General features: G+C 49.4%; 1 protein-coding gene across 2 annotated transcripts; it reads left to right on the forward strand.

The window, feature by feature from the left end:
* Positions 1-5907: 5907 nt before the first annotated feature.
* KLHL25 (kelch like family member 25) lies at positions 5908-24947 on the forward strand. Of its 2 annotated transcripts, none has more exons than XM_062630829.1 (3): positions 5908-6041; positions 16814-18643; positions 23510-24947. In XM_062630829.1, the coding sequence occupies exons 1-2, from the start codon at positions 6023-6025 to the stop codon at positions 18598-18600; spliced, it is 1806 nt and encodes a 601-aa protein (XP_062486813.1). In that variant the 5' UTR covers positions 5908-6022; the 3' UTR covers positions 18601-18643; positions 23510-24947. The 2 variants fall into 2 exon arrangements, with proteins under 2 accessions (XP_062486813.1, XP_062486822.1); XM_062630838.1 differs by lacking the exon at positions 5908-6041 and adding an exon at positions 6501-6649.
* Positions 24948-25297: the final 350 nt, after the last annotated feature.

A 25297-nucleotide genomic window follows, 5' to 3' on the forward strand; every position in this document is an offset into this window, starting at 1 on the left:
CTGCACTTGCCCAAAAGAGGAAGCGTGTGGGCTTGAGTCCGTCATGGAGGTGGACAACACAGGGAGGTAGCCTTCAAGTCCTGGGAATGAACAGGAAGCACTGACACAGTATTGAGGCTGCTTTACAGCAAGGCAGTGTGTCCTCCCTCCTGCTAACACGATGCTGTCAGGACCCTTGCTCAGCTGGAGCAGCTTGCTGCTTCCATTGCAGTCCCTTGGCTCCTTTTGGTAGCCCGCTAGCCAAAGAGGACAGCCAAGAGCCCCGCTGTGTGCCCTGGTCACACTTCCTCTCTGCCTTTCTCAGATTCAAGGGATGGCACAAAACTGGCCATTGATGGATAAACAAGGTTCTTGGGAGTGCTTTCTGAGTATTTATTTTCCCTCTGGAACTGCTCAGCAGGAAGTCTGGGTCTAAAACACAGACATTAAAACTCCAGGCAGCCAGCCAAAGTCTGCTCTCTGCCTGTGAGCACTGGAAAGCTTCACACTCTGGTCAGCAGCAGCCCTGCTTTGAGCCCCATGTGCTGATACACGTGGATGAGCTGAGACCAGCTCTTCAGCTGTCCTTGCAAAGATGAGACCCTGTGGTCTTGGCCATTTGAGCTTCATCTCACAAGTTAGCTGAGTCCAGGGCTTGTGCTGGCAGGCTGGGCTCATCTGCACTATCTCATGGTGTGAGGATATCTCTCCTTCAATTTAGCTGCTAGGTCTTCCAATCCTATCAGTGCATGGGCAGTGAACAGCAGGAGGCAAGGATCTCTGACACCTTGGATGTTTCAACCTCTACCACAGGAAGGTAATGCTAGAGAACGATTGCTTGGATTGCTTCCTCTAAAGAAAGGGACAACCCATCCATCCACCTGCATTGCATAGGAAGACCTGACTCGTGCAGCCCACTGATGCTCTGCCAAGACAAGTTGGATCATGCCATCTCCAGGGCATGAATTTTGCCCATGGCCTTCCCTAATTTCTGTGACCTTGGACACCTGCAGTGGATACTTTTCTGCCTGCACAGACCCCCATGGACACAGTGCTTGGGAGAAGGCCAGCTCCAGGTCAGCACAAGGGTACAGCCACTATTTCCATCACTGGAGAAGTCTCTTCCAAATTAGAGCAGTAATAAATCTGCTGTCACTGAGCTGCAAACAGTCAGCAAATCTCCAAGGTTCCTCTCAAAGAGATGTGATGGGGGTCAGAATCTTTATTCAGATACAGAGCACTTAAAGCCTATGAGATGTTGTTTAGAGCCAGCTAGCCAAGCCAGGGGCTTGAAACTGTGGCAGTGGGGGGGCACAGCAGTCCTGAAATAAGGATGATCAGTGCCTACAGCTTCAGCATATGCAGCAAAGTCATTTATCAGGAAGACCACTTTTCTCAGTTGCCCTGAGGTTTGTGCCAGACGGGGATTCAACATCCCTCTGAAGCAGAATGGCGTTGAAGGCAGAAATGGCTCAGGGTCCTGTTACAGTTCTCTTCACCACTCTTTGGAGTTGCCGTAAATTGCCTCAGTGCCAAGAAAACCCTTTCCTTTACAACAGCTCTAAGTCACTTGTTCCAAAACGCCTTTGATCTCTGGTGTTTTTCTGCCAATGTTTGGAGTGTATTGTTTGAAATCAGTAACGATCCTATTTATGAACATCTTTCAGGTGCAAAAGGCCTGGGTGTTGATTTACCCATGCAGCATGTTCCCAGGGCTGTTAGGAGTAGGGTGTGCAACCAGCAAGAGGTGGGAGTCCCCATTAGGACTACCCATGAGGTGCACGTTGTCCCATGATGTACCGTAGTGCACCCAGATACACAGAGCAGCCAGGGTGTGCTGCCATGACCCAAGCTAGGCGAGAAAGAGGATATTAAAACAAGAACGGGGTTTGAATGCAAAGCTTCAGCACAATGGGGATCTCTGCAGTGCCAGCACATTTGGCAGCTGGGGCCATCTCTTGGTAGCCCTGTTTTGCAAACAGCATTGCCAGACTGGGGTGCTGGCTTAATACCCTAAACAGAAGACACTGAAATGAGAACACGCAGAGCCTTGCCTGCCTGCACCTCTGGAGGAAGCTGGAAGGGCTGAGGGAGGGAAGGAGGAACAATGTCCTGTGCTTTGTTTTAGACCATGCACAGGCGCTGCAGGCCACGGGACTCATTTTGTGCTTGAACACCTAGTTGGAGTGAACCAGGGAACATTTTCCGCCATCCTCTTATTTTCTTCCTTTGTGTTTCTATAAAGGGATCAGTTGTCCTAGGCAAGGTATGTGTTATAAATCCTTCTAACTAACTCTATCATCCCCATTTGTAGTACTCGCTATAAAGATCTCAGCTACCCTTTAATATCACCACACCTCAGAGAGCAGCCAGGGTAGAATCTGATACCAGTGTTATGCTAGAATTATCTGCTTTGAAACTGAAAACAAAATCACTGCCCACTTGCAAATGAAATACAATAAGTCTTTGCTAATTACATTTTTATTCTGAGTGGCTCGGATGGATTTCAGCACAAGGAAACTCTGTAGGTTACCCTATCCCATTATATGCTTCATTTGGACTTGTTCCAGAGGGGATTTTTGATGACTTTGTATCTACTTCCTTGTGTTTTTCAGGATCGTGTACACATGGCCATTGTCCTGGGGATGGGGTATGGTTCCCCCTGAATGCCTAATTGAGCTCCGATTAGCATTTCTTCTAGGAGCAGATGCAGCTTTTCCAGCCCAGCAAACAATGCCATCTGTTGTTCCCTTGCTGTAAGTTCCATCTGAAAGCCTGCTCTGCTTCTGTATTTAATTGTGAAGTTTCCTGCTGCCAAAAAAGTAAGGTCATTTAAATTTGGCATCAGAAGGAAAAAGGCCGAGAGGGAGGGAGATTGGATTTTTACTGTTCCTGCAGGGAATGCTACACTGGGATAGTCTGACTGTCAGCTCCTTGGGCAGGACAAGCCAAAGGGTGAAAACTTCCATCAAGACTCCCATTGCAACCTTACATCCTCTCCTTGACATCAGGGGTGCATCTGCTGGGGGTCTTCAGCGGTGTTTTCCTACCACCACTTCCCTGGATAGCTGAATCAGAGCCTGGTCCTCAGCCTCTGGCACCCGCAGCATTGTGCTATGACCTTCTCTGAAGACTTTTGGCATTCACAACACAGGGAAGCATTCATAAACAACCTTGTCTGTGCTCCTAGCCTCGGGGAGCTGCTGAATTTGCATGGCCTTGACCAGCCTGCTGTGACTGCCAACAAGGAGGCCAATTGGAGTACTGGGTTTTGGGCATCTGTCAACTAGCATCTGGCTTCAGACCCACTAAACTGATTTCACACAGAGCACTTAACAGCCGTTAGCTGGTCATGGCATGACCCGTGGTGGACTGTGACCAGTGACCTAGAGGGGAAACCACTAGATTGTTGTTATTTAACCCCTTGAACAGCTGGGGTTTGTAGGATGGGAATGGAATGCCCAGTGACAAACAGAAGATGCAAAGAAGTCAACATGGTTTGCTGGCCCGATTTTACTCCTCCTGCTGATTCCATGAGCATCATCTACTTAGTCAACTGCTTCAGGAGCTAGGTCTATGATACAAATGGAGAAAAACATCTAATGAATCTAAAATAGTAAAACTTTTGACTCTCCACATTTGGGAAAGTGAGGATTTAATGGGAACCAGGCAATTAGGGTTGATTTCTATAACAAATCTAATCAAATGTTTAACACTGCAAACATTTAAACGTTCCACCCATAATGAATGTTATGATAAACAAATATGGCAAAAGGTAAATGCTATTTATTAAAACTTTGTTGGTCTTGGCTTTATGTCCCACAGATTAGAAGATTTAACCCCTATTCCCTTTGATAGGTTGTGAGGAAGGAGGGGATCTCAGTCAGCAGTTTTCCAACTTATTTTCAAAATGCCAACAAGTTGTGGAATCCTGTTCCCCCAGATGGCTAACACTGACTGCATGTTACACACATCAAACCAAAGGCCAGCACAGGGCATGATTTGTTTAATAATGCAAGAGAATTTCCCCTATCCACTGAAATCATAACCACAGCACTAGTCCCTCAAATACCCTCAGGGATGCTTGAGGGCAGTATCGTATGTAAGGAGCTGGTATTAACATTCATCATAAATAAAGTTTCTTTTCCCTACACATGCCTAGTTCTTAAATCCTCTTTAACAAGAGGTTTAAAAACATTTTAAAAAGTCTGCCAGCTTTTTCCATTGCTATTAAGCATTCCCATTGTTTTTTTCCTGCCTTCTCAGATGGCTGGCTCAGCTTCTCCTTCACAGTGAGGAGCAAGTTGCCAGTCTGTGTGCCCCCCACTGCCATATCTGGCCTTGTGCTGCTCCCTCAGAACAAAAGCTAGTATCCTAATCCCATCTGCTTGAGCATCTTAACACCAGATGTGTGCATTGCTACAGCACACAGGATGTTCCCTGCAGTGTTTGCTGGAACTGCCCACTGTTTAGCTCTGCCAGAGACAGAGGAGTGAGTTACGCAGCTAGAAAGCTGGTGGGTGGGAGATTAACATTAGACATTGTGTCTTAGAAGCATCTTTTCAGGTAGAGTTTTGCAGAGAGCTCTTCTGAGCTTTGTAGATCGCTATGACAGGTAGCTGCTATGAATTCTCCCTGCCAGCTTGGATTCACACACACAGCTTGCTGAGGCAAGATTTTGCAGTGGAAAAGTGCTTTGGAATTAAGAAACATGCCCTTATTCTGCTCCACAGCTCTTTCAGACTCCAGCAGCTGGGTGGAACTCAGCAGTAAAAGAGAAAATCAATTTTGCCTTTCATGTTGTTGTTGTTTCACAGATGCATTCAGGATGCCACCACATCAGCCTCTTGCACAAATCCCTGTGGTCCTCCTGAACAGCTCATTGAAGCCATTAACAGGCCCCAGGACAATTTTCAGCCTCTTCAAGAGCAGCTGTGCTTGTAGCTGGGAAGAGAGCAGCACTCTGAGGGTTAAACTGCAGTGACCTGGAACATCACAGATCCAAAAAAACCTGGAATTTGATACAGTTTAACATCCTCAGTGTACTTTGTTATTTACCATACACAGCGTCTGCCAGCTGAAGCTGATCTGTCCAACCTGGGAAGAGAAGAAAGGACTGCATTATGTATTTATTGGGATTTTTTGCTTCAATATATCCTCATAGCAACCACCTCCCACCTCCTCCCATGTGCATACCATGTAAAACTGGCTGTCCAGGCAGCACTTCACAGGACTCATCACTGTGAAGCAAGGACAAGCAGTAGCAGTTACTTCAGTGGGAGACGCAGATTTCTCTTACTAGGTCGGAAGGAGCAGTCCCTAAATAGCCCACTCCTGGGTGTATGGGTGGTTTGGCACACTTTGGAGCTGGGTATTTCCATCCAGCTATTATCTGGGGAGATACACTTGGTAGAACTGTTAGTTTCTTCCTTGAATCTCATTACTGAATACTTACAACTGAGCCCAGGGAGTAGGGCCCTGGAGAAATGGGGTCGTGGGAGAAGACGAGGAGCACCTCTTCCCTGCCTCCTCTGTGTCTCCTGGATTTGTGTAGCCAATAAAGCTTTCAGCTTCTTTTTTTCTGGTAGCTGAAATATTACAGATGTCCCATGGAAGCACTGCCACTTAAGGGAAATTATGCCACAGGCCAGTTCCTCCACTACCTGCTGTGCCTCCCGGTTGGAAAACACGAGCAGAGGCAGAGCTGCCACCCGCGCTCCTCCTTGCGTTAGGTGAAAAATGTTATTGTTTCTAAATGAGCCTTTTTCCCCCCGTTTGGCCCATGGTACTAAAGGAAGCGCTTAAAAGTGTGTGTCCCCTGTTTCTTCCAGCTGAAGGCACTGCCTGGTTGTTCCCTCCTGGGGGATATGGACTCAGCCATTCCCATCTGATACCCAGCTCTGCAAATCCTTGCAGGCAAAGGGACCCCGTGGGAGTCCGTTGACTTCCACGTCCCCCACGGACTGAAGTTCTGCTGAGCTGAGGATGGGGAGTTCAGAATCTGCCTGAACTTCTGCAGAGCTTTGCTGACTTTTGCCGTCTGATGGGGGCCTGGGTTGAAGGTGAGTGAGCGGCACGCAAGGACAACACACCGGGAGGTGCCGATCCTGCCTGGGACGTGCGGCTGGGAGCAGGAGTGCTGCCCAGGGCGACCCAGCAGAGCGCTGACTCGGGGGGCGATGGAAATGTTTCTGCCACGGGGACGTGGCTCTAGAAGAGGCCGAAGAGCCGTCTCCGCGGCGAAACAGAGGGGAGGACCTGCAACCGCCCGGGAAGTGCCAACCCAGCCGGCGTGGGGCGGCCGCGCACACGCAAGGGGGATGCGAAGCGCAGAGCAGAATCGCTCCTCGGGGCTGAAACGGGAGACAGCGGGCTTTAGGACCCAGGGCGTTCCGAGCCGCTTTTATCCTGCCCCTGAGCCGCCTTTCTTTCTTTCTATTGGTTAGCACTCCCGCTTTTTGCCCGCCCCCTCTTACGTCACGGTCTCGGCTCTCTCCGATTGGCCACGGCGGCGGCGGCGGCCGGCACCGCCCCCTGAGTCCCACGCGAGGCCGGTTCCGCCGTCGGCAGCGCTGTAGGCGGGGGGCGGCCGGGCCGCAGCGTAGCTCCGCGCTGGGCCGGCGGCTCACCGAGGGTTCGGCTTGGCCGGGCGCGGGGAGGAGGATACACGGTGAGTGACGGCCCTCCCGGTAGGGCCGGGTGTGCGCCGGTGGTTGATGCAGCGCCGGGGAGGGCAGGACATACATGACATGACATGACATGACATGCCGGCCGGTGGCAGAACGGCAGCCGCCAGGTTACCGGCGCCGGGGTTTGCCTGGGGTGTCCGAGCGCCGTGTTGCATAGGCAGCCGTTGGGAGCTGGCAGGGAGAGGTGCAGGGGGGTGAAGGGCTGCTCTCTCCTGGAGCAACAAGGATAGAGGTGCTGATCGTCTCTCAGACATGGAAGCGGAGTTGCTCCCCTCTGTGCAGAGAGCGGTTAGAGCTGCCGGGTAAGGGACACAGCTCGCAGAGCCTTTCTGATGAAATCAGTGCAGGTAACTCCGTCGTGGCTTTGTATGAGTGATAGTGCTGAGCTGGCAGAGGGGAAAAAGTAGCTCTCCACCCCCCTGCTCTCTTTATGGACCCCTTTGCATTTACAGAAGTTTGGTAGATTTGGGGTCTTTCTTCATTTTTTACATCTATCCACTTGTAGCTGTTGGGGTGGGGGATGAGACTAGCCAAAATCTTGGAAAATCAGTCCTCAGCCTTTGATAAGCAGACACCCAAGTGTTTCATGCTGTGTGCACAGAGAGCCCAAGCTGGTTTGTGCTTTCCTGGCAATCTCTGCATGTCTTCTCTTGTGATCTGCTGGAATGACTCCTCGGTCTGGGTGCTGTGTGCCACAGCTTTTGTAGCCTTCCTCCAAATGTACTTCTTTCTCTCCAGGACAGATCCAGAGCAGCAGGAAAAACAAGCAGCTCTATAGCTTTCATACCTTGACAACTTCCCTTGTCTGCTCCTTCCTTCCTGTGTCTTGTGACACTTGTTTTTATTGAACTTACCTTAGGAGCAACGCATGATGTTTGTAACACACCCTGCACGTTTCTGGTGGTGGCCAGCTGCTGCTGTTAACTCGGCTGCTCTGGGCACAGTCTCCTTTCAGAGTCTGCAAAACAGATCTGAGCTTTTCTTTTCTCTGTCCATCTCTCCAGGGGTCTGGCTCCTTGGTGAGATCGGCCCCTTCCCGGGGCCTCTCTGTTTTCCTTGTCCTTTTTGCTGCTTCAGATCAAATCTTATCTGAAAACACATTTTGTCTCTTCTGTGTTTTTAACCCTAACCATCTGCTCTGGTTTATCTCTATGATAAGGCTGTATTGAGTAAAGCACCTGGGGAGGAGGCATAGCTGGAAGTTTGCTCTGCAGCAGGGAAGTGTGGGATTGGCACAAGATTCTCAGGACTAAAAGCAGAGTAAAATTTGCTGCAGAAGCAAATTAGTCACACCATAATGTGGACACAGGAGTCTGAAAGCAGACTCAGCACTGAGGAACTTAATCTTCCTGTCCCTTTTTTGTCCATTTTCTGAAGTATTTGAGGATTGTTATCCGAAATCCTTCTGCCTCAGCATGTGTGCGAAGCGAGCCCCGTACTAGCCTCACATGCTGTGTTTGGGGCAGGTTCAAGTAACTTGAGCAGTGGGATGGTGTCTCAGATGTGGTTTTGGAGAGGAGATAAGACCAGTTGAAAATCATTCCACTGAAGAAGCAGGCAAGTTAAATTTATGAAGGCAGACAGCTTGGGAGCAGATGGTAAGATGCTGCATGACACGTACTCCAAATGTGTGAAAATGAGCCTGTGTCTGATATGAAATACAGTTCCTCCAGGGCTGGAGTGCTGGACATGGTCCTGGATGGGGGCAAGGAGTGTGTGCATATGTGTATATGAATTACAATACCTTTTTTGTCCCTACAGTGGAAACAAACCACTCCCCAAATCCTGCAGGAGTTCAGGTCCTTCTTACACCCAGCAAGGGTTTTAGGCAATGCTATGGAGCTAGAGGAGTGAAACAGGAAGGGCAGGATGTGGCCATCTGTGGAGGTGGAAGAGGATGGGCAGCACGTTGCGAGATGGGGAGGGAAGTGGCAGCATTACAAAAGAGGGTGTTGAGCAGAGCCTTGGCCCTGGGCATGAGTAGGTGGAGCAGGACTGGCCAGGCTGGCCCCGGGTGATGGTGACTGATGCTTGGGGACTGTGGAAGGGGTAGGTTTGAAGCAGCAGTGTCAGCACTTGAGCTGAGGAGTAGATTTACTCCCATCTTTTATAGACTGTAATTGAATTGCAGTGAATGTAGCTGGCATTGCATAAGACAGAGGCTGCAGGAATGCTGGCGAGGAAACATCTAGCTGTAACATGCCAGCCCAAGCCCCCTGGCCTGATCTTTAACCACCATCACAATGGTCTGTCTTTGCATATCAACTTTATCCCTGCAGTGACTATTACTGTCACTGTTGCCAGTTGATTACTGTCACTGCAGCCAGCGCAGGCTGCTCTGTCTCCCCCACATCACTCCAGCCTGGGAACATTGCATGTCCCATGACCACTGTCTACTTGCTGACCATTAGACTTTGCAAAGACTACTGTGTTTTATGATAGCCTGTCAGATTGTGGCAAGGCAAATTTATTACTGTAGCCCACTGGCAAGCACTCTGGTTTGCTTGGGATGCATGCATGGATGCTCAGGGTAGCCTGAGCTGCTGCAGCACTCCCATGCTGGGCCCGAACTTGCAAGCTGACTGCGTGGCTTGATGTGTCTGTACTGAAAGAAAAAGATCAGATTGGTGTCACATTTGTTCCTTCAGTCCAGAGCCAGGGGGCTATTCCCTGTCTTGCAGCCTCAGGCCCTTCAGGGCTTTACAGTCCAGTTGGGAACAGCTGTCATCCATGCCCATCAACATCAGGGACTCATTGGTTTAGGAGGCATGAGGGCCTCCCATCCCCATGGCTCTGAACTCCAGCCAGAATTGCAGATGAGCTCCTCCAAACCAAACCTGGCAATTGCACCAACATCTCCTGCCTGGCAGGGGAGAGGGGAAGACAAAACCAAACCCCGGGTTAACTGGCCAGGCATGAAATCGAGCTCCTGCCCTGACAGCAGGCAGACAGACCTGTTTGGTATGAGCGTCCATAGCAGAGCTTCTGGTTAGCCTGACCATCAGAGCTATCTGCTCTGCCAACCCCAGCACTGGGAGCCAGGAATGGTACACAGAGAGTGGGAGGATCTGAACATGCTTTCTGGAGTCAGCAGCTACAGTGGTTATTCTGGCATTAATTTGATGTATACCACATCTCATCGTCTAAACTCTCCCTGGGAAGTGGCATGTGGTTCCGCTTCTCTATATTTGAAGTACCAAAGGCCTTTTGCCTTTGCAGCACATTAGCAAGTTGGCTTGCTTGAAAAGGACTTTATTTTGCCCAGATGGGGCTGGGGTAGATACTGTGATCAAGTAGAGTGTTTCCATTCTGGAGCCTTTTTTGAGTATAATCTGGGAGAAGGGACTGTGAAACTCGCCTCCTCTGCAGCTCTGCATTCATTTTGTAAAGTGACTGTGATTGATCTGGTAGAATGGGATTTATTCACCAGTGGAGCTAGAGGGCAGGCAGAGAGGACAAAACCCCACAGCAGCCTCTGAAATGAATCACTGGCTCTGAAAAGATCCACTGGGGTTAAGGCGTAGCAATGAAAAGCTATTGTCTGGAGCCTGGACTGTGGCTAAAAGCATTATTTATCCCGATTTGGATAGTGGCTGTAGGAGGGTGTGGTATTCCCAGGAACTGCAAAGCCAATGTGCTCAGTGGCGAATGTGAACTCTCTGTGATTGCCTCACCAGTAGCTCAAGTAGCTTTATGGAGCCTCTGAATTGCAGAATAGCAAATCCAATACCTGATATGCAAATAAAACTGCATGTGTTGCATGCAAAGAGGATCTCCTAAGGGCATTTTTATTTTGATTGGAACATGGTTGCCTTTGGCTCACATTAGTTCATGTCTTGTAGATTTGAGGCACTACTGCCCCTTTTAGCAGTGCTTTTGCAAGGTAGAACAAGAACCTTACTAATTGGTACAGCTTGGCAGTGCTGCTTTTGTTTTCAATAGTAAGTGGCATTCAGTCGATTCCTGTGGTGGCTTTGGGCTCAGAGTGGAGCCCAGGTTTAATGGGAGGAAAGGTAGGTGAGTATTAGTGAGAATGGGATATGAAGCAGTGATGGACAGACCGAATTTCTGAGTTCCATTTTGCTTTAGTAAGCATGTTGACGTTCAGATACGTGCCCGGACCTTCTCCAGACAATCTGATCTCCTGGAGCCTACAGAATTGAGCTTGGAAAACCTCCCAGTTTCTGTCTGAGCCAACAGAAGGAGCCTTTCACATGGCCTCTCTGTTTTCTGTCTAGGATATACAGGCTAGATGAGAAAGTGAGAAAATGAGAATAAATGATAAGGATGCCTTCCATTCTCAAAGGCTGGGGCAGGATCAGAAATTCTGTGCTGGTGGGATGGAGTCAACTATCTTTCCTTTCCTTGCGTATTTGCAAATATGATGAAACAAGGAGAGTTTGTCAGGAAGGCCAAATCCAGCTCTGTTACAGAGATACCCTCTGATTCATGGCAGAGTTACGTTGCCTGAATTCCAACGTGCAAAATCACACTTGCATCGTTGTCGTGTTAGTCATCCCCAGGAAAAACAAGAACAGTTTTGGCTGACACGGGCAAACCACAAAATTCACCGGAGTTGCTGGAGATGAACCCGATTTGTTAGAGAGCAAAGTCTGCATCCTGGCACGCAGGAGTGTGGATGGAGCAGGGAGCATGCCTGGGGGATGATGTGGTGAAGGTCCTCCGCTGCCCACCTGGCAGCAGCCCAGGCTCAGCAAGTGCAGTGCTGCACTGAATGCCAGGTACTATTTTAATTCCCTTCATCTCAAGCACTCTTCACAGCAGGGTATTACTGGTGTTGAGCATTTCGAGCAGCACCAGGCTGTATACCTGAGAGTCCACTGTGTTAGGCAAGGACATGAAAATCTGAAAACATCCTTACGTTTGTTCCTTCCCCTTTCTTGTTTTCTGTCTCTCTCCCCCAGCATCTTTTCCTGTTTTCTGTTGTTTTTTTTCCACTTTTGAAGCTTGAGCTGTGTCTGTGAGTACGTGAATGCCTGCATGTAATAGATCCCTCTTCTCAAACCTTTTGATGGTCTCCAGTGCCAGGAAATTGCATCTGAAACACAGCTGTATCTGGGTTCTGCATTTGACTGTGTTGCCACACAGCTCCGCGAGCTTTGCAAGGAGCTCTTCCCCATGAAGACAACACAGTAGATGACTTTAGGGTTCTAGCTTGCTACTCTGTACAATAAAAAGGGGGAAATTGGTGTTATACTAGTAATTTTGTCCTGGAATGATGCTGCTGGCCTAAGCAGCAAGGTGGTGAAGTCCATGAAGGCATTGGAAAGGTACAGATATTTGGGATGAGGGAGCAGGCGTGTTCCAAATGGACAGAGAATTTGTCCCACCGGTTCCAGGGAGAAGTTGAACTTTGGCTGAATTCTGGATGGCATTTAACCCCAAAGGGTTGATATTGGGAAACTGGAGAGAAAATAAGAGTTAATCTTATGCCTGCCTCCCTGTGAAAGCAGCCATTGCTCTGCTCGAGCTGGGTCTGCTCTGGTTTGGAAGGAGGTGGCTGTGGGTTGTAGTGCAGTACATCCATGGAGGGACTGCTTGGGAATGAATGTGCACTGCGGCGTGAGCAGCTTCTCCTTTGAACTGAGCCAGCAGGGAACCTTAGTGCTTATTTATTTACTTATTTACAGCTTTAAATAGTTCATGGCTAAGCAGAGCAAAAAGGAACGGGTTCTGCTTGCTGCTTCTCTGAAAGTCTGATTGGCAAACAGAAGGTGCCAGCTTCAGTTCATGGGATTTAGGCTCTTTGTTGGGTGTTTAGCCAACCTTCACGGTGCTGGGAGAACACTTATAAATCCTGTAGTTTTGCCTTTCTAAGCAGAAATGATCCTTGATCCCCTGACGTCCCATGGGGGAACATGTTATTCATGCTCAAGTACTGTCCTCTTGAAAGGAAGCAGCATCTCAGCTGTTGATTCTCTCCAGATAGTGAATAACTGGAGATTTGTGGATGGCTTGCTGTTTTAAGATGGAAGGAGAACCCCAAGCCTAGCTAAATATGGTCCATGTGTCACCACCAAGCAGTCCTTTTGTGATTGTGGACCAGGGCCTCATACAGCTTCAAAGTGTAGGACTCCTAAGTGCTGCTTGGAATTTTCAAGAGGTAATAGAACAAGGTTCTCCTAAGTGATCCATAGCATCAGCTCTGACACGGACACCCACCAGCCCACGAGGGTCAGCCTTCTGCTGGGGGCATGGTTTGTAGGAAGCAGGAGATGCTCAGAGGGGAGAACTGTGGCCATTGTTTGGGTGGGAGTTTGGCCAGCTCTGAGGTTTTGTTTTTCCCCTTGTCTTCTCTTTGCCAGCTTTTCCTGTCCAGAGAATCTTGCTGAGGTGGTTTTTTCATGCGCTTTGATTCAAGGGGGTCTTTTCTCCCTGAGCTAACTCCTTTGGGGTTGCCGTCCTCCCTCTGTGCGTGCATGGAAGGATTTCCAAAGCACCCTTATCTTACTATGCTGGAAAAACCTCTGTCTTTCCCTGGTGTACAAAGGCTGCAGACAGCCAGGAAAATACTGTAGCCAGCAGCCAGTATTGTATAGCTGTCAAAGCACTGATGCCCCTCTGCCCTCACCCATATAGAAGGGTTATCATCTGCTGCTGCTTGCTGTAAGATCCTCCTAAAAGGCTGTTCAGTAGATACTTATTTTTTCAATAACTTCCTTTCAAAGGCAAAAAGAAAAAGAATGGAGCATGGAAAAATCCAAGCCTCAGTTTTTTCAGGTCATGCCTCCTGCTGTTCACGTTGATGTGTCTGCTCACAGTTCCTGCATGATGGAAGATGCAGCTGGAAACTCTGATAACCCCCTGAGCTTTCACAGAGCAGGTGGGAGCTTGGCAGGAGCCACTGACAGGTTTCTTTGTATAAAACACTCCTTATTCAGAGTGGTTCTGTTTTTTCCCTCTAAGCTCAGTGGCTGGTAAGGGAAGTGGGGAATGCGGTAGTGACCAAATCCTGCTCTGCATGCATCTGCTACAGAGAAGTGCCTATAACAGCATGTCATGAGTTCAGCCCATTTGCCACTGCAGTTAAAACATTGCTTAGACTGAAGCACACATTTAAGCACATCATGAGAAGTGTAGAAGGTCCTTTTAGTTACAGACTTGAAGGCTGCTAGATTTTTTGGAAGGAGCCCATTGGATGAAATAGCTGCTGCCTGCAGTTTCTGTTTATCTGACATGGGTGGGATGATGCCAAGTTCCCTGTAGACTGAGAGATGCAGTGGGGTGTGTTTGGGAGGGGAAGAATTATACCTGCCACTTCTGCTTGTGCCCAGCTATGGCAGGACTCAAGAAACCCTCAAAACAAGCTGTCTGAAGTTGCCAAAAGCCACCAGCAAGCCTATTGCTGGTGAGGTGACTGCACACCACTGTTCAGACACTGCTTTACTTCCAGTTTAACGGTCTGTCTAGCTCTGCTGATCTGTGACCAGTGACATCCATTGTTAACCCAGCTCCAGAAGAGGCCAAGTAAAGGGGCTGTGGCCTCTGGCTTTCAGGCTTGAAGCTGTACTGGGGACCAGTTGGTGCCTGTACTAGGGCAGGGTGGTATGAAGAGCAGTGCTGATGGGGACTGGAATGGAACTTGCCAATTTATTCCCTGGATACTGTTCAGTACCTATTGGATAGAAATATTATTTGGTTACCCAGTGCCCTGGGCAACATGGTTGATGTTAGAAGCCTGAGATTTTTTATATATATATGTGTGTGTGTGTGTGTGTGTGTGTATGATGGCTCAGCTGCAGCTTTATATAGACATTTTCAATTTCTAAATTACCTCCTTCCATTCTGAGTAGTGGCTTTTCTAATCTTAGTGTCAGAAAAAAATGAGGCTGCCTTCCTGCAATCTTTTTGTTTGTTTCCATAGCTGTCCTATATAAATTGCTTCATTTCTTGTGCATAAGCAAATCAAAGGTTAAGATTGAATAGCTTGACCTGAGCTGCGAGCAAAGAAAGCAGCAGCAGTGGCAAGGTGGTTTCTGAGGTTGTGGGAATAGGAAACCTAAATCAATAGCTTTTAGCAGACTCATAAATGTTTCATTTGTATTCCTCACTTTGGCATTATAGAGCCTTGACATGGGAATCCATATAACCTCTTAGTGTTGTCCCTATGCTGGGTGTCGATGTTGAAAACCATTTCCTTCAGATGTACATCAAAGTGCAGCTCTATAATGGCATTCTCCTTCCTGTTTTAGAGCCTTGTTGCTGTGCAGCTTCTGATCACAAGCAAAATGAGCTTGACGGCCTCAGTGCCAAGCTGCAGAGATGTTGGTGATGAGCATGCACATCAGTAACCATGCCAGTGCTCCTGCCTGGCTCGACGGACAAGTATGAGTTGTGGCTGCTTGGGCAAGCTTTCTCTATGCACAAGGAAGCACAGAAACACCTTTTCCCAGGGCTGTGACACAGCCCTGAGGAATGAGTGAGGCCTCAGCAAGACCAACCTCAATAACTCATGGCAGCGCCTTGGGAAGGAGGGACGTGCCCACAACTATTTGTTGAATTTAGACTCTTTTGGAGATGCTGGAGAAGCAGGGGGTAGGAAATGCGTGAATAGAGCATGAGTCAGGCAGCTTATCTGGCCATCCACCTCCGCTTGAGGTTATCCATCCATGGAGCATGGGAGGGTTGTGCGGATGCAGGTCTCCACCAGGTCAAGGCTGTGACGTGTCAGCAGCCTGTGTGTGTTGTGTCTGCTCTCTCAGCATTCCATGGTTTCCCCCAGGACTGAGTGGTGGTGAGCTCAACCCATCTGGGCAGGACAGGACTAATCCATAGACCTTGTGCTTTTAGATGAGAAAGACCCTTGAGAACCTTTGGGCTATGATGAGCAAGTTAAAAACCCAACCAACCAGTAGCAACAAAAAGAACACAAGCAAAAAACCCTTCCCCAACTATATCTGTGTGACTGATTACTGATTTCTAAACACGTAGGTGGCTGGAGCAGGATGCTGTGGGGTTTCAGCCCTGGTGCCTCCAGCTTGCAAAGCAAAACTGCAGTTGTTTGGAGAAGACAAGGTAGAAAGGGGATAGAAAGTTAGCATTGGGTTAAAGAGTAGGTGCAGCAGAGCTGGATAGTGTTTCTCAAACTCCTTTTTTCTATGAATTAGGCCCATTTTTCCCAGCTTGTAGCCATTTTTTATGGCTGCCCCTTGTGTTGAGCTGAGGCTGTCAGCCCTTGATGCTCCTGGGCATTCACACAGCATCCTCCCTGCCCTGAGTGCCAAAACACCCCTGGGACAGAGCCTGTATTCATATCTGTCAGTCTATTTTAGTTACATGGGGAACAAAATTGAGCAGCTGAAATACTTTGGAGTAAATGACTTGGATTTTATCATCTAAGTAGTATTAATTTGATGGGTCCAAAGGGGTTTTCTTCTATGGGGAAGAATAGGTATCAGGTAGCACTTAAATTAAATATTTGCTAATAAAAGCCTTGTGGTTCCTTCTGCCTGTCTGTTAAAAAGTGTAATTTAGTTGTCTCTTTTGTCTTGTTCTCTGATGTGAATCTGTCCTGCAGAATGTTATAGTCACATGAAGTGTCTGGTGAGTTTTATCAACAGAAACTACAATGAAAGGGATTGCTATAATTCGCTCCAAACTTTCATCTTGTGCTGGTAGCCAAATATTCCATAAATAAAACCTGTAGCCATTGCCTTTCCTAAACCAGCAGTAATCTTAAGGAAAATCAGAAGCCAAGCTTGATTTCTTCTGAGCCAAGAACAGACTGATGCCCTTTATCCTGGATAGTTTGCTCTCTTAATGCTGTTTTCTAAGGAAAAATAACTCTGCTGCGGTTTGCCAATACCTCCAGGGGCTGTTGAGACAATTTACCCTCCAGTATGGGGTTTGATTACTTCACTTTGTTGCTCCATTGCTGAAACCCAAGTGCAGAATTTCTCCCTTCACCCTACGCTGCCTTCCCACCCTGCTCAGTGTGAGTTAAAGTGGGGTGCAGGAGGCATGGGCTTTGCAAGCCCGGGTACAGGAGCACCGAGATGTCACCAGGTGCTTCATGTTTGAGGTCCATTGGCAGCGTACCAGGGTTGGGTTGCAAATAAATCAATTCTCCATGGCCTAGACGAGTAAGGACAAGACTAATGGTTTTCTTGTTTGCCTCTCTGCAGGCAAGAGCTCTGTCATCATGTCAGTCAGCGTGCACGAGAACCGTAAATCCCGGACGAGCACCGGCTCCATGAACATCCTGCTTTTTCACAAAGCTTCCCACCCGGACTGCGTGTTGTCGCATCTGAACACCTTGCGGAAGCACTGCATGTTCACCGACGTCACCCTCTGGGCAGGAAACAGGTCATTCCCATGTCATCGGGCAGTGCTGGCTGCCTCCAGCAGATACTTCGAAGCCATGTTTAGCAATGGGCTCCGGGAGAGCCTGGACGATGAGGTGAACTTCCATGACAGCCTCCACCCAGAGGTGCTGGAGCTACTGCTGGACTTCGCTTATTCCTCTCGGATCATCATCAATGAGGAGAACGCTGAGTCCCTCCTGGAGGCTGGAGATATGCTGCAGTTCCATGATGTCCGAGATGCAGCAGCTGAGTTCCTGGAGAAGAACCTCTACCCTTCCAACTGCCTGGGCATGATGCTGCTTTCAGATGCTCACCAGTGCCGCCGGCTCTATGAGCTCTCCTGGAGGATGTGCCTGGTTAACTTTGAGACTGTTCACAAGAGCGAGGACTTCAACAACCTTTCCAAGGACACTCTGCTGGACCTCATCTCCAGCGATGAGCTGGAAATTGAGGATGAAGAAAAGGTCTTTAAGGCTGTCATCCAATGGGTAAAATACGATCTGGATGAGCGGAAGGCTTATCTCCCAGAACTTCTAAGGAACGTTCGTCTGGCCTTGCTTCCTTCTGAATGCCTCAAGGAAGCTTTGGCTTGTGAGGACTTGATCATGGTGGATGAAAGGAACAAGCTTGTCTTGGACGAAGCTATTCAGTGCAAAAAGAAGATCCTCCAGAACGATGGGGTAGTCACCAGTCCCTGTGCCAGGCCTCGCAAAGCTGGGCACACCTTGCTGATCCTGGGAGGACAGACCTTCATGTGTGACAAGATCTACCAAGTGGACCACAAAGCAAAGGAAATTATCCCCAAAGCAGACCTGCCGAGTCCACGGAAGGAGTTTAGTGCTTGTGCCATCGGCTGCAAAGTATACATCACTGGAGGCAGGGGCTCGGAGAACGGGGTCTCGAAAGATGTATGGGTGTATGATACAGTTCATGAAGAGTGGTCAAAAGCTGCCCCAATGTTAATAGCTCGGTTTGGACATGGCTCAGCTGAGCTGGAAAACTGCCTGTATGTGGTTGGTGGACACACTGCGGTAGCTGGAGTCTTCCCTGCGTCTCCTTCAGTTTCCTTGAAGCAAGTAGAGAAGTACGATCCCATATCCAACAAATGGACCATGGTGGCTCCTTTGCGAGATGGAGTGAGCAACGCTGCGGTGGTGAGCGCCAGGCTCAAGCTCTTTGTCTTTGGTGGGACCAGCATTCACCGAGACATGGTGTCCAAAGTGCAGTGCTATGATCCAGCTGAGAACCGGTGGATGATCAAAGCCGAGTGCCCACAGCCCTGGCGCTACACAGCAGCCGCTGTCCTGGGCAGCCAGATCTTCATCATGGGAGGAGACACCGAGTTCACTGCAGCCTCTGCCTATCGCTTCGACTGCGAGACGGACCAGTGGACACGCATTGGGGACATGACAGCCAAGCGCATGTCGTGCCATGCTTTGGCTTCGGGGAATAAACTCTATGTGGTGGGGGGTTACTTTGGCACTCAGAGGTGCAAAACGCTGGACTGCTATGACCCTACGTCAGACACATGGAACTGTATCACAACAGTGCCTTACTCGCTCATCCCCACAGCTTTTGTCAGCACCTGGAAGCACTTGCCATCATGATGAGGGTCAGGGCACGGGGGCTTGTATCCAGGAGGTCAATAAGGTAAGGGTCTCCTCCTCTAAAAGTGCATTTTGCTATCTTTTGTGCGCCTCAATTGTGTCTGCACACACCATGCCGAAGCCATGCGTTCCATGTTGCTCATAGTTTATGAGAAGGTACACTTAAAGGTGGGATGCAGCTCCAGAAAAGAGTGATTTGCTCTTTGATGTTGCTCCCAGGTTTCTCTTGTTTCCAGATGATCCTTCCAGTAGATTAAGAGACACGTCTACGTCGATGGTTGCAAGGAGGCCACAGCTCCTCTCCCTCTGCTCCAAGCTAGCTGGATGCACCACCTTTGGTGGGTGGGTAGCAGAGGGTAGATGTGTCCACAACTGCTCTTGTGGCTGTCACCGTGGAATATACCCTGTCCCCATGCAGTTGAGGGAGTTAAGGTTCCTAAAAGCACTTGCATTTGAGTTCTGGGAGATACTAGGGCAAAAAGTGGACAAAATCTCAGTAGTTCAAAATTTTACACAGTATCTGGGTAACTTACTTGGAGCTGATGAATCCGTAGGCAAGTGACCCTTGGGATGCCAGCAGATCCTGATCTCTTTTTATGCTCTATATTTACATTTCAGTGGGTAGCAGAAGCAACAGCTTAGGAGCTACGGTTCATTTGATGGTCCTCGTGTTTATTTAATATCCAAATGGTTGCTTGTTAAATCAGAACTTCTGAGACTTCTGTGTGAGATCTGAGTGGGAGGGAAGGGGTTTTGTAACCAGAAGAAGAAGAATGTGTTTATCGGTGTCTTGGGGTGTGTGAGAATAAGAAAGTTGGTGGAATCTCATGATGCCCTATCTCATTCTGGTGCTTGGTCAGGGGAGGTGCTCTTGCAGTGCCACTGGGACAGGGCTGTCGGTTCCTTCTCTCTCCTTCCCAGTGGGATGTTTGGTTGCCATTCTGGTTACCAGTTTCACTCCAGAGCTTTGGATGCCTTCACCAATCTGTGCTGAGATGCAGCTGGCCAGGCAAAGGCCAAAAACTCTTCTCACCTTACATTGTGAAAGCAGACACTGATAAGGGCAACACTTGGGTAGCATCATCTTCCCAGGAAGTCTGTAACACCTCTGCTAGCTCAATCTGCAGGTTTCACAGTGCCAGCAACGCAGAGCCCTGCTTTGGTGGTTGGAGACTACATCTGAAGGAGCTGGAAAACCCATGTGTACAGGGCTTCACTTACGGTTGTATTTGGAAAACAGGGAGTGTGGGGAGGGGAATTCTTCATAGGCTTATCAAAATCCACTTCACTTAATACAGGGAAGAAAGAATGCTGCCCAAACCCTCTAACACCCTCTCGCTTCCCTGCTTCCCGCTTGGTGTGGTTGGTGTGCCTGGGAATCACCCCGTGGGGGAAATTACTGGCATCTCCCACTGATCGTCTCTTTTGATGCCAGCTGGGAACCGAGGAGGAGCTCCTGGCACCTCTGCCAGGCATATGCCCAGCATGACCATCTGCTTTGCTCAGGTGGGAAGTAAAAAGCACCCAGAGCATTATGCTGGCCTTTGATTTGTGGAACACCTGGGTTTAACATGGGTTGGAGCACAGTGAGGGCAGGGCAGGAGTGGAAAGGGTTAAAATGCGATCCCTGAGAGCTTTCCCAGCACTGAAAGATAATGGCCTTTCCAAATTCTCCTCCTCAGGCATTGCCTAGCATCTGTCACAGTGGCTTGGTAATCTAATTAACTGCCACTCAGCTATTAAATATTGCAGCGAAGAGTGCGAGGACTCCATCATTTTCAACTCGGGTCAATAGGACCCCCCTTTAAGAGCCATCCTAGAGCTGAAAATTAATTTTCTCTGGTAGCAGATGTGTCTGAATATTAAAGCTCAACACCAGCCATGCTGCTGGGAATAGGAATAGAGAATATTTGAAGGTGGGAGTTGATTCTTCAGCCACCGAAGAAGAAGCAGTCTCCAAAGCCGCAGAGATTTTACTTTCCTCTCCTACCCTTTTTCCTCTATAATCTATCTGGGCTCTCTGGACCTAATAAATAGCTTTGTGGGGGTTGTATAGATAGCTTTTTTCCCCATGTAATCTGGAATCTGGCACAAGCACAAGAAAACCAGCAACTGTAATATGTCAACCTGCAAATAAAACTGGTGAAAAGTCATTGTGTGAGGGCTTTATGTGCTTTTTTGGCTTCGCTTCCACTCTTCGGTTAAAAGAAGTATTTAAAATATACATGAGTTCTTGCCAAACAGTGTTTCTTCTTGTCAGTTTCTAGAGGTTTTGTGCTGTTGGGGTTTAAGTGAAGTGATTGTTATGGCTGCAGCCACTGTGACAGCTCCTTAAATAAAGCACCAAGATGGATGAGCGAAGGCCAGATCCAAATGTCTCCCATGCGCACGCATTGCCCATGCTTCACCAGCCATGTCCCATATGCCTTGCCTGTCCTGGCTGCACCAGTGCCAAAACTGGGCTTAGAAACTGGGGTAATTGCCTATAGGGTCCTACAAAGACCCCGTCATCCTGTAGCATGTCTGGCTGGGGCATCTTCTGTCTTCCAGCCCTCACTGTGTAAAGTCTCTGCTGCAACATGCATTTTATGGGATCCTTCTTCAGGAAGGCAGGTTGGCCAGCACATGCCCAGGTTCTGGTGTGCTTTAAGAATGCCAATCCTATGGGAAACCTGCCTCAGCTGGAGAAGGCTCAGGAGGGACCATCCAAAGTGCCCTCGGAGCACAGATATCTGGGTTGGTGGGGAGAGGTCTGGGCAGTTACATGGTAGGAAATCACACTTTGTACTCATAAAAAAAACAGCCTTCTTACCTATAAGCTGGTGAGGCTGCAGTTATACCAGCCCTGAAACCCAAATAATACATCCTTGACAAATGTGGATCATAAACCAAGCCTGCTTTTCATTTAATGCAAAAGCTGATCAGCTGGAAGTGTTTCCTTGAGGCCATGGCCTTCACCCTTCCCAGCTGGAGCTGGGGCACCTTTCAGCAGAGGTCCCAGGGCCCCTGCCAAGGATGCTGTGTGACACTAATTTAGTGCCTATTACCTGCAGTTAACACCAGGCATCAAGCATGATTAGCAATATGCAACATGAAAACCTGGTCTCCTCCCACCTATGGAGCTGGGGCCACGAGGAGGTTAATCCTGACAAAAATGAAATAAGAGACCCTTTTGTGTTCATAGGAACAAGCAAAGCCCAGCCAGGACATCCCAGCAGGGAATGATGCTGGCTGGTCACTGCTGCAGTCCTGTGCAGGGCCCATTGATGGGGACAAGTCTGTACCTCCCAGGAAGTGACTTCAGGTGATGCCAGGAACAGGTTCTTCAAGCTGCCTGTCTCCAAATTAAATGTGGCTTCTCCGAACTACCAGTCCTATGGGGTGCTCTCATTTTCATGGGGCAGAGTCACAGATGGGCTTGAGCCAGCGAGATGAGCCATCAGCTTCGGGTTGGGGTGGTTGCTGCAGATTGCATGGTCCAGCCAGGGAAGGGGAAACAGAGAGGGGAGCCCCTGCATCCCTCTGTGCTGCCTCCTGAGCCTCAAATACTCCGCTGGGGTGGAGATGTAGCACCCATCTGTAGCAACCCCAAGGCTGGTAGGAGCCAGGGGTTCACATCCTGATGGTTTTGGGCTCCTGCAGGACCTTCCTCATAGAGCCTGGTGGTCAGGCATTGCTCAGGCATCTATGCTGGGACTCATCTGAATGCTTAGAGCCCATTTTGTGGCTCCCACTTGTGTCCATTGGTCGGTTTTGCTCCTGTGAGGTGGCACCAGCAGCTGGTACCTGCCCTTGGGTGGGCATCAAGCAGCCAAGGCTGCAGGTTTTTGAGGCTTTTGTGGCACCTAAAAGCTGAACTTTGCCTCCAAAGCTCCTGCAAGGCTTCAGGCAGCAAGCCATGCCCAGAGCTGTATTCTGATACTGGGGTCACACTGAGTGTTGGATGCATTCAGTGACCTGACCTGACTATTCAATTACAGCTTAGATACCAAGCCTTTTCTAGGAGGATTTTACTGCTGCCTGGTTTGACTTCCCATCTACATGGAGCAACACTTGGTCAGCACTTACCTCTGAAGGAGCTGCAGAGTTGTGTTGCTGTGCCTCAGTCCCAGCCCCATCCACAAAGCTCTGCTTGCAGAGAGGCTTCTTCCCATGCAAAAACCCCAAGTGCCTGCAAGCAGGGCTTAAAAACCCCTCAGGGTAATGAGGATCCTAATCACTGCAGCTCACCTGTGTGCTGCTGGGTTGGTTCCTTGCAACCTGTTACAGGAACGGAGTCACAGCTGGTTTCCCTTGGTGGCTCCTAGGAAAACCCATTTGCATGTGTAATAATACTGAGGCCGGATGAGCAGGGACTGCAGTTTTTTGCTGCTGCTGCTCTTTCCTTTGGCTGGTTGTCTCTGAAGCCAGTTTATCAGGCAGCATTGGGAGGAAAGTCAATGGAAATCAGGCTTTTCCTAACCCTGGGCAGATGGAAACACGTGCAGTCTGAGCAAGGCCCCAGACTGGATTGATCAGCCCCTTGGAAATGTCAGTCCTATGGATGGGGTTGGAGGAACCAGTGGAAAAAGAGGGAAAAAGAGGTCTTTTTGTTTTGCCTGTTCCAGTTCTTGGGCTGTCCTCCCTGCCCTAAATAAAAAAGCTAAAACTCCATTTTCCACAACTTTTCATTCCCTTATGTCCACAGAAGTTTCCTGGCTGGCTCCAGTGCTCTGAGCCCTCCCCAGCTGAATATTTTTTCCCCTTTCCTACAAAAGCAAAGCACATCCCAAATAAACCACCTGCTTTCCTCCTTCACCCATCTCAGAGTGTGGTGCTTATCCCAGTATCTGCCTACATGCAACCCCTTTTCTGGTGCTTCCCTGCACGGGCATCTTGCTGTTAATGACCTTTCTCTTTCCATCCCCAGATGCCACATCCATATCCCCCGTCTCACTGCTGGAGCCGACACAGTGACTGAGTCCCCGCTGGTCCTCCTGCACACAACTCTGAGGAGCCTTTTGCATTCCTTCCCAGCACCAGGAGCGGGAGGCATCACGCCAGGGGGGCACCAAGGGCCACCCAGCCCCACCACCAGCCACGATATGGGGACAGCAAGGAGCCACTGGCTGCCAGGCTGGGGCTGGACACGGGCACACTCATGGGTACCAGTGGCCTGATGGGACTGGGGAGACAGAGGATGTGCACCAGGCTGCATCCCTCAGCAAGCAGCATGGGGAGCCGTTAGGTGCGTTTTGGTACACGGTTGGGGGGGTGCAGACATTAATAGCTTTTATTCAAAGGCAGTGCACTTGCCATTGGCTGTAGTTGCTGTTTGGGTGACTGGGAAGTGTTTTTAAAGGGAAAAGAGGGTTGAAAGCACCTGGCTCCCCATCCTTTGGCTGCTCCATGGAGGCGATGGCTGTTGAAACACTAAAGCGTGGGAGCTCGGGCCGGCTGCCAGCAGCGCCGGGTGCTGCAGTGAAACAGGGCAGGTGCCTTCTGCTTTGCACTTTGGGCCTTATTAATGTTCTTTTCTCCTCTTCCCTCCCTTCTGTCGGGGGCCGGCAGCTCCCTGCATGCAGCTGCTGGGAAGAGCACAGAGCGTGCCAAGGCCCCGGCACCGCTGCCGAGATAGTCACCAGATAAACCCTGGGCTGCCTGCTTGGAGCCGGCCTGCTGAGCTCCTGTGCTCACCCAGCAGCGTGGGTGAAGGGCAATTAGCACACGAGCAGACACAGCCTTGGGAAGGGGCATTGTGCCTTTAGTGAGCAGAGCAGGGGAGCACCACGGGGCTGTTGGAGTGGGAATCCTCCTTGTTCCTGCTGCACCGCACATCCTGGCTTCAGCTCAGAGGGATGTAAGCGTTTCTGACTGCGTGTTGCCTGCCAGCGCTTGGGCTGTAGCTGCCCCAGGTTACCCATGAACATTGGCTGACTCTGTTTGGGTTCATCACTGCGAGAGCTGTCAGCCCGAGTGGTCCCTCATTCACGCTGATGAGGAGCGCACGTGGATTTTGGCTGTCGATACACGGATGAATCTCCCAACCAACCAGCCTGCCCCAGCATCCCGCTTCCCTCCGCAGCAGATCTGGTCCTGCAGATGCTCCAGGCTTGCCTTTTGCCCCCGAATTAGGTTGAGCTGTAGCCTGGCCAGATGAATGATGCAATGCGATGAAAAGCCTTGACACAGCTTCAAACAACAAAGGTCTTTTTGGAGCAAGCGAGCGCTGCCAGGAAGAGCACACGTTGCGCGCAGCCAGCCTGCGATGCTCTGAGTGACGTTTATTTACATTTTCCAGTCTTTGTGTTTTCTTTCTTCCTTCGGCTGCTTGTGAACTTTAATAAAAATGATGATCTGGGAAACGGTCTGTGTGCTTTTCACAGGACTCTTCATTCTTAAGCAAGTTGGATTTAGGTTTAATAACAGGGATGAGGAATAATAACAGGGTTGGGACTCAGTGGGGCGGTTCACAAACAACCTCCTAAGCAACCAGCCCGGCTGTAATTATGATTGCTTCAGCGCTTGGGAAACTGAGGCACAATGTCAAGTGTCTTGTCCAAGGTTAGTGGTAGACCTGGTAATAAAGCCCAGGGCTTCTCACGTCCTGAGGACATCACGTGTCTCCTTCTCCACGGCTGTTCTCACTCAACTTGACCGTGCCATGACTGTAGGAGAGCTTGCAAGTCTGCAACGCTAATACCTGCCAAATGGGCTG

The sequence above is a fragment of the Pezoporus occidentalis genome, unplaced genomic scaffold (assembly GCF_034315485.1).
Source record: "Pezoporus occidentalis ecotype Australia unplaced genomic scaffold, CSIRO_AGI_Poc_V1 ctg11, whole genome shotgun sequence".
Classification (NCBI taxonomy): domain Eukaryota; kingdom Metazoa; phylum Chordata; class Aves; order Psittaciformes; family Psittacidae; genus Pezoporus; species Pezoporus occidentalis.